Here is an 8,785-nt window from a genome sequence, read left to right on the forward strand (position 1 = left end):
GGGGGGGAGGATGAGGGAGGATATAAGAGAGAACAGATTGGGGGAAGGGATATTCAGTAGGCTCGCTATTTTGGGGTGGGGTAGGGGAAAAATGGGGAGAAAATTTGTAACTCAAAATCTTGTATAAATGAATGTTGAAAACTAAAAATAAATAAATAAATTAGAAAAAATAAGACTAGATGGCCTCTGAGATCTCTTCCAAAGCAAAAAAAAAAAAAAAGGCAACTGGATCAAGAAATCATAGAGTTATGACTACAGTAATGTATTGTTTGATAAACCCCCAGACCCTGGTTTTTGTGATAAGAACTCACTATTTGACAAAAACTGCTGGGAAAACTGGAATATAGTATGGCAGAAACTGGACATAGACCATTATCTAACACCATATACCAAAATCAAGTCTAAATGGGTTCATGATCTAGGTATAAAGGTTGATACTGTAAGCAGTCTGCTAAAACAAGGAATAGTTTACCTATCAGACTTGTGGAGAGGGAATGACTTTATGACTAAACAGGAATTAGAGAACATTATAAAATGTAAAATGGATAATTTTGACTACATGAAATTGAAAAGTTTCTGTACAAACAAAGCCAATGTAACCAAGATTAAGAGGGAGGTGGGAAATTGGGAAAGAATCTTTACAACCTATGTCTCTGACAAAGGACTCATTTCTAAAATATACAGAGAATTGAGTCAAATTTATAAGAATACAAGTCATTCCCCAATTGATAAATGGTCAAAGGATATGAACAGGCAGTTTTCAGAGAAAGAAATTAAAGCTATCTATAAGAACATGAAGAAATGCTCTAATTCACTATTGATTAGAGAAATGCAAATCAAAACAACTCTGAGGTACCACATCTCACCAGTCAGATTGGCTAAGATGACAAAACAGGAAAATGACAAATGCTGGAGAGGATGTGGGCAAACTGGAACACTAATGCATTGTTGGTGGAGTTGTGAACTGATCCAGCCTTTCTGGAGAGCAATCTGGAATTATGCCCAAAGGGCTATAAATATTTTCATACCCTTTGATCCAGCAATACCACTCCTAGGGTTATATCCCAAAGAGATCATAGAAATGGGAGAAAGACCCATATGTACAAAAATGTTTATAGCAGCTCTTTTTGTTGTGGCAAAGAATTGGAAATTAAGGGGGTGCCCATCAATTGGGGAATGGCTGAACAAGTTGTGGTATATGCATGTTATGGAATACTATTGTGCTATAAGAAACGGGGAGCAGGCAGTCTTCATATTTACCTGGAGAGGCTTAAAAGAACTGATGCTGAGTGAGAAGAGTAGAACCAGGAGAAATTTGTACACAATTACAGACACAATGTATGTGTGATGACCAACTTTGATAGACTGGACTCTTCTCAGCAATGCAGGGATATAAGTCAATCCCAAAAGATGCATGATGGAGAGAAAAACGTGCATCCAGAGAAAGAACTAGAAAGAACTAAGTTTATATCCTGGTGGAAGCTAAATACCTGATCTTTTTCATTCTCTTATTTGGTTTTACGTCCTCTTTACCATTTTTCATTCCAGCTGGTACAATCCATCCTTATAACCTGACCAATGTATAATGTGAAAGTATTTACAGATCCTATACTTGACTATAAGCCGCCATGGGGGGGGGGGGGGGGGGGGGGAAAAAATGGGAAATTCAAGGAATTGTGGAATTGAATCCTGTAAACTAAAAGGAAACAAACAAATTAATAAATTAAAGAATAAAAAAAAAGAAATCATAGAGTTAGCAGTAGAGACAAGAGTAGAATCCAGGTCTTTTGATATCCCATTTAGAGACCTGCCCCCTATCTCTTAAGGCTATGGGCAACCCAAGAGAAGGGAGTGTCTACTGTCAGTAAGACATCTCAATTCTATACCAAATACCATTATTCTCTCAGGTTATCTGGTCCAAACACTATGGGGAGCAATAATCTCTTCTATGGAAAGAAAAAGACTCTCTTCTATGGTGGCCGGGACAAATAGTCACCCATTCTCGGCTCAAAGACCTCCAGTTAATTATTGTTAGTGGATAATTCTATACATTAGACTTGAATACAGCAAAACCCAGGTTAAAGTCCTATCTCTGACACTCAATAGATGTGACCTCCGGCACACTTCTTATCATTCTCAGACCTTTTCTGTAAAGTAAGGGTTTGGACAGGTTTTGTCTTAAGTTCCTGCTATCTTTAAATCTACAATCCTGGGACCTTCCAAAGAGAACCAGTTCATTTCAATACAGCTGATTATTAAGAAGTGTCTTTTCCCTCATATGAACCTAAAACTTGCTTCCCTGTAACTAACTTCCTTCCAAAGGTCCTCATCACTTTGTAATCCTTCCATATAATACCCTCTCCCTTGACCAGAACCAACCCAAAGAAAACACATTCATTCCAGAGTAAGATACACAAACAGTTTAATAAGATACAAGCAATGCCATGTAAACCAGTCTCTTTCCCTCTCTCCTTCTTTGCTCCATCCACCATCTCCTGAAATAATCCGTGTCTACACAGAACAGAACCATGGAACACTGTAAATTGGAAGAGTTTCATTCCCACTATATTATATCTTACAGAGGGGGAAGCTGGAGCTCAACCAGCATCACACAGTGAGCCAATGGTAGAGCAGAAAACCAGAAGCCCTAGTTCAGGGCTCACTCTGCACCCTGCAGCTTCTAGGGCACTCAGAGTGGCAGAGGAGAGATGCCCCAGGGAAAGAGGTATTTTGAAGAATGCTGCACCATGAGTCCAGTGTGATGGGGAGGATTAAGGAACAGTTGCATGGGTTTCCCAGCAGAAGTGGAGACTGGAATCATTAAGGGGATGATGTGATGAAGGAAGACAAGGAGAAATTGGACCAGAATCACTGGATATGCTGACTGATCCAATCCACAAAGTTTGTGACACGAGTGTAGACTCCAGGTCTGTGGGGAGCACCACAGTCAATTCCCCAACTCACTATTCCAGCCTGGAGCCAGGTGTTCTGCACGTCACAGACCAGGGCTCCCCCAGAATCACCCTGGAAGACAAGAGAGAGTCTGCTAAGATGGCCCAAAGGACAAAGAATGCGCACGAGAACAGGACCCCGGGATTCAATCTAGAATCAGAGAAGGGAGCACAAGTAGGAGAAGGGACACAGTTTCCCACCTGGCAGGAGTCCTTGCCAGTTTCACCAGCACAGATCATGTTATCGAAGATGATCCTGCCAGCTGACAAAACAGACCTCTGATGGTATTCCCGGTCACAGGTTAGGGCATCCATCAAAGAAACCTGTACCTTCCTCAAAGTGTAGGGAGGGGGCAGGTGCACTGTAAAAAGAGAAGAGACAGTGGAATGTTTCAGCTAGCTTCGAGAAGAGGACAGAATGGATCCAGACACAGTGTTTTACCCCGTGGGACGAGGGTACAGTAGTCTCAAAGGCTAACATTTGTGGGCCTGATATATCTGGACACCAGGATCTGCTGAGGAGCATAAGCAAAGACAGACTGTTTTTTAGCATACAACAGCCATTTAGAGTTGAGGGATATTTTAGAGATCACTTTTCATTTTTAATGAAGGAAACTGAGACCTCTATGGGCCCTCTCTTCCCCCTCTTTAGGGAAAATGACTTGTCTATGGTCATACAGTTAGTAAGCACCCAAGTATGGATTGGCACCTCTTATTCTGGACCCAGTGCTCTTTCCTCAAGGCCATGAAGCTCTGTGTCAAAAAAAACCTAGTGCCTCTGCCCATAGGTTTGAACATCAAGGCACAGGAATCTGGGGTTAAGGGGAAGGACTCTACAATATAGCATCTCTGCTCCATGCAGGAGAAAACCCAGAATATTCAAAAATTTTTCATTAATAAAGAAAGAAGGGAAACATCATCTCTACAACCTTTTCTGCTATCCTCACCACAGTCCTTAGAAAGTCTAGTCTTAGCCTTGATCCTGGCTCTGAACTAACCCTGGGAAATCCCAGGACACCACCTTCCCCTGCAGTGCTCACCTCCAAATGCAATGTCCCCCCAACCAGTGACCCAGCATTCCATGTCTGGGGTGAAAATCTGGGAGGCTTCAGGGAGCGTGATGGTTTGGATGGTTTTAGTCAGCTGTACAGGTGACTGGAGCTTTAGCAGGGCGAGGTCAAAACCCTCAAAGACATTAGTATAGTTGGGATGGATGATGATCTTTTCCAGGGGTACCAGGTGGTCATCTTTATATAGATTCTGTTGTCTCAATTGGATCATGTACTTTGAGGTATCATTTTTATCACTGGAGGAAGAGGGAAAACAATATTCCTTAGAGGAGCTAAATGACCCAATAATCCTGAGACCCAGTTGTGCCCATCTATGCCCTCTAACTCTCAACCATTGGACCTTCCTAGAATTCCCATAACTCACCACCACCATTATACAGGGAAGCTCTCTAGCTCTCCTTCTGCCAATTTGCTTTCTCTTTCCCCTGGATTTCCCATCTAATAATAGTAACAATACCATGCATCACTTTGCAGATGAAAAAGGTATTTTTCATCCAATAGCCAACTGAGGAAGTCAGGGTAAAGATTGGTATCCCCATTTTAGAAAACTGAGGACCAGAGAGACTTGTCCAAGGTCATATAGTGAGTTAGTATGTGGCACAGTCTTAACTACAATCCATCTCTCCTTTCTCTGAACCCTGAGACTCTCTCTATCTCACCCCCAATTCATGCCCTCCTGCACCACTCTGAGAGGGAAGAAGGTGACTCACCCTTCAACGCAGTGGGCAGCAGTCAGGATCCAACTAGGGTGGATGAGAGAGCCCCCACATATATGTTTCCAGGGATCCTCCAAATTTTTCCTCAGACTGACCTGCCATGGCCATTCTCCCTCCTTGGCTTCATTACTCCCAACAATCTTAGCTCCCCTCTCATCTGAGTGGAGAGACAAATGTGTACACAAGGATTGAGTGCTATTAAGCCAGTCCTTCCACCCAGGCCTTATACATTGCCAGTGATCACCCCTGGCATTGAAACTCTCTGCCATGAACTGGTTGGCAGCTGAGATGTCACCCATCTCCCAGTAATCAAAATAATGGTAGCTGACATTCCTTAAGCACTTTGAGCCTTGCGGTGCCTTTTCTGTGAGTTCTAACAATACACTACATCATTTGGTACATACAACAACCCTATAAGGAGAGGTGTCACAGATGTTATTGTTTTACAGATGAAGAAATTGAGACTCAAGAGGGTTAAGTGCCTAGGACCACTCAGCTTCAGAGACAGGCTTTAAAGTTAGATCTTTCGGGGAGGCTAGGTGGTGCAGTGAGTAGAGCACCAACCCTGGAGTCAGGAGGACCTGAGTTCAAATCCAGCCTCAGACACTTAACACTTGCTGGCCGTATGACCTTGGGCAAGTCACTTAGCCCCAATTGCCCTGCCCTCCCCGCTCCAAAAAGCAAAAAAAAAAAAAACCTCCATAAAGTTAGATCTTTCTTGACTTTGAGTCCAACATTCTTTCTATTATATCTTTCAACCAATCAATTAAGAAGTATTTATTGAGCACCTACTATGTGTCAAACACTGTACCAGATGTTGGGAATGAAAGTGCAAAGAATGAAACTATCCCAATTTGCAATGAGTTCCCATTCACACGGGAAGAAATCATGGTTCTGTCCCCTAGCAACTAATTCTGCCCGAAGCAACCTACTCTTCCCCAGGGAATAGCTGAACCATTCTCCTCTGACTCCCAGGAGATATTCCCCATAGGGCTAGAAACAAGAATCCCAAGGGGCAGGCAGGGATTAGAGAGAGCCATAACTTACCTTGAACAATAGGGACTGAGTTACCCAGATGGGGAAGCATCAAAAGCAGAAGGCAAAACATCTGGAGGAAGAGAAAAGGGAGAAGACTGAAGTCAACAGTACTCACGCCCTGGGTTCCAGGATGAATGGACCCTACAATGCAACATCTCTGCGTTAAGGGGCTGAAACCTAGACTCTTTTGGTCAAATTGCTAAGGTCCGGGAGGGGAGCAGGATCCTTACCATGACCAGGTTCTCCAGCTAAGTCCTCCCCCTCAGTCCCCTATTTAAATACCCAGGACTGGAAGTGGGAAATAGAGGAGAGCCCAAGGAACACTTAGCCCTTCTCCAAAGGAGCTGGGACACCTGCTGAGAGGCAGGTTATTGCCCAATTAGATTCCTGTATTTCCATTTTCTCCTACTCTATCCCCATCCCCCTCCTGCTCCTCTGATCCTCACCCCTATTCCCTGCTTGCTTCAAAGTCTCAGCATCTGGGACGCACTGGCCCTAGGCCAAAGTTGTTTAAGAATCCTATATTTGTCCTGCTCAGATCTCATCTAGAACCTCGTTTTGCATTCCTCTATGTAATTTTGTATAACATAATTATCCATGAGAGCTATAGCATAATGGCCTTAAAATCAGTAAGACCAATGTTCAAGATCTCCCTTTGGCAAATGCTGCGTGACCCTAGGCATGCCTAGGTAATTCCTCAGTGCAGTGCTCCAGGGAACTTCCCAAGACTACAAATTATGGAGCAGGCTCCAATCTATACTGGTGGGAAGGAGCTGGCATTCCTGCAGGTCTATCCTGTGGATGAAGTCAAAGATTCAGTCTTCCTCCCCTCCAAGATAAATAGATCTATGTGTTTGTGTGTCAGCCCTTTACTTATGCTATGAGCACCTTGAGGGCAAAGACCCTGACTTATTTAAACATTTTGTATTCCCTAGTGTCCAGGACAATGTCCTACCCAGAATAGTTACTTAATAAGGACTGAATGAGGGCCTGATGAATAAGGTAATAAGATCATAGGATTTCACACTTTAGTAAAGACATTAGAGATCATCTAGACCATAGACCTCATTTTATAGGTGGGGAAATTAGGACCCAGAGAGGGAAGGCAATTTGCCCATTATTACACTACATGGTCATCCAACATTTGAACTCAAGGGGTCTTGGCTCTCTATGTACTCTATCTACTATACCATATTGCCTCCTTAACTAATCCTGTCACTTTATAGGGCAGAAAATGGAGACCCAGAGGGTTTAATAGACCTATCCAATGCCACTTTGGAATGAAATATCCCATAGAATTTCTAGCAGATCTATCTCACTCTCCCAGGACTATAGTGGTCCATCATGATTCTCCTCTGCTCTATCATGGTCCTTAAAGGAAAATGGCAATTTGTTTCCTGGCATTTAGCACAGTGCATACTAAGTGCTTTAGGCTTTTTCATTCACTCTTTCATACATGTGTGAATTTTTTATTGGTTACAGGATTTGTGTTCCCCACGTATATATGGAATTTTTCTCGTCGCCTATTTTGCCACGCTATTTGATTAAATGTTTTCTACTCTGAATCAATAGGTCTGCTAGTTTGTAAAAATATGTACATCAGTAGAGACTCCTGACCCAAAGTTTTGTGTGGACTCCAAGAAAAGAGGTGTGCTGGAACTAGCTCAGACCAATTAGCTGTAGGTTACAGAACTCATTGCTAAATTTTCACTGCAAGCATTTACACCTCAGAAACTGGCAAATGTTATAAATCAGGGCTTGATCTATTGTTTTGTTGATTGTCTAGATTTAAGAAGATGATAGATAAAATGTTAATAACGGACATTTAAATTAAAGGTGTATAATGTGCACTTTTTTTGAAGAACTGGTTAATAAACATTAACCAGCACACCCTTGATGCTGATCCACAAAGTTCCTGGAATTTTCAGGACCTACATGGAAGGGGGAACTGAGTGCTATTACACAGGTATGATTATCTTGAATTTACAGCTAAGGAAAATATTCGCCTTGAAGGTCATCCCAGTCTTTGAAAGGCCATCATAGGAACTGTGGAACAGCATCTCTTTCTGTTGGATTCTTTTCAATCCAATCCTACCTGACACTAAAACCTACAAAACTCTTCTGGGATACAAGACTTGTGTTCTCTATCTGTCTCTGTCTGACTCTGTTTCTGTATTCAAAGTCCCATTTCCACATACAGCAGGGATGCTTAACCTTTTCTGTGCCATGGACCCCTTTGGTATATTTATTTGGTTCATGGACTCTCACTTCAGAATAAGATTTTTAAATGCATAAAATAAAATACATAGGATTATACTGATTAGTCTGTAGGCATGAAAAGCACTATTACATACAATATAACTACAGGTCTGACAACTACAATAATTTCAAAGTAGTAATGAATATAAACAATATTTCCATATATCTCCAAAAAACTGTAATGTGATATGAAAATATTTATGATTTCTAGTGGTGACAAAGTCACGGACAGTACCAACCTATCTGCACCTAACCACCACCCTCCACAGCCAGCAATGCTTGAAAGCATTTTGTTTTGTTCCTTTGTGATAATACATTGTGCCCTAGACATTCCATTTCTCTCCTGACTTTTTGTATCTTCACTGGCTGCTGCCCTCCTCATTTTTACCTCCTGGCTTCCTTGGATTCCTTCAAGCCTCAAGCTAAAATTTCATCTGCAAGAACCCTTTCCCAATCTCCCATAATGCCAGTGCTTTCCCTCTGAGACGATCTCTAACTTAATGTGGATATGTCTTGTTCACACTGACACGTTGTCTTCCCCCATTAGACCACGAGCTTCTTGGGAAAAGTGCCTGTTTCACTTGTCTGTATATCCTCGGGCCTTACTATTGTGCCTTTGTCTGAGGATTGGAGGGAAGCCAAGGAGTTGAGAAGTACTAATGGGAATAGGACGGGGGTCGGCGTGGACAGGAAGAGTCCATCGCAAGTTAGAGATCGTCTCAGAGGGAAAGCACTGGCATTATGGGAGATT

At 42.3% G+C, this 8,785-nt stretch overlaps 2 protein-coding genes across 2 annotated transcripts in view; one reads left to right on the top strand and one right to left on the bottom strand.

Annotated features, from left to right (window-relative positions):
• UBE2I (ubiquitin conjugating enzyme E2 I) overlaps window positions 1-8,785 on the top strand; it is a 471,577-nt gene that overhangs the window by 194,976 nt on the left and 267,816 nt on the right. The window lies entirely within an intron of this gene.
• Window positions 2,580-5,845, bottom strand: LOC138143795 (tryptase beta-2-like). The gene is made up of 5 exons (XM_069065056.1): window positions 5,785-5,845; window positions 4,732-4,894; window positions 3,992-4,257; window positions 3,153-3,313; window positions 2,580-3,024 (listed from the first exon to the last, which is right to left on the bottom strand). Exons 1-5 carry the CDS (start codon window positions 5,843-5,845, stop codon window positions 2,869-2,871), a joined length of 807 nt encoding a protein of 268 aa, XP_068921157.1. The 3' UTR covers window positions 2,580-2,868.

The sequence above is a fragment of the Petaurus breviceps genome, unplaced genomic scaffold (genome assembly GCF_028583685.1).
Source record: "Petaurus breviceps papuanus isolate PSGF00001 unplaced genomic scaffold, PetGlider_PUasm1.0 138, whole genome shotgun sequence".
NCBI lineage: Eukaryota > Metazoa > Chordata > Mammalia > Diprotodontia > Petauridae > Petaurus > Petaurus breviceps.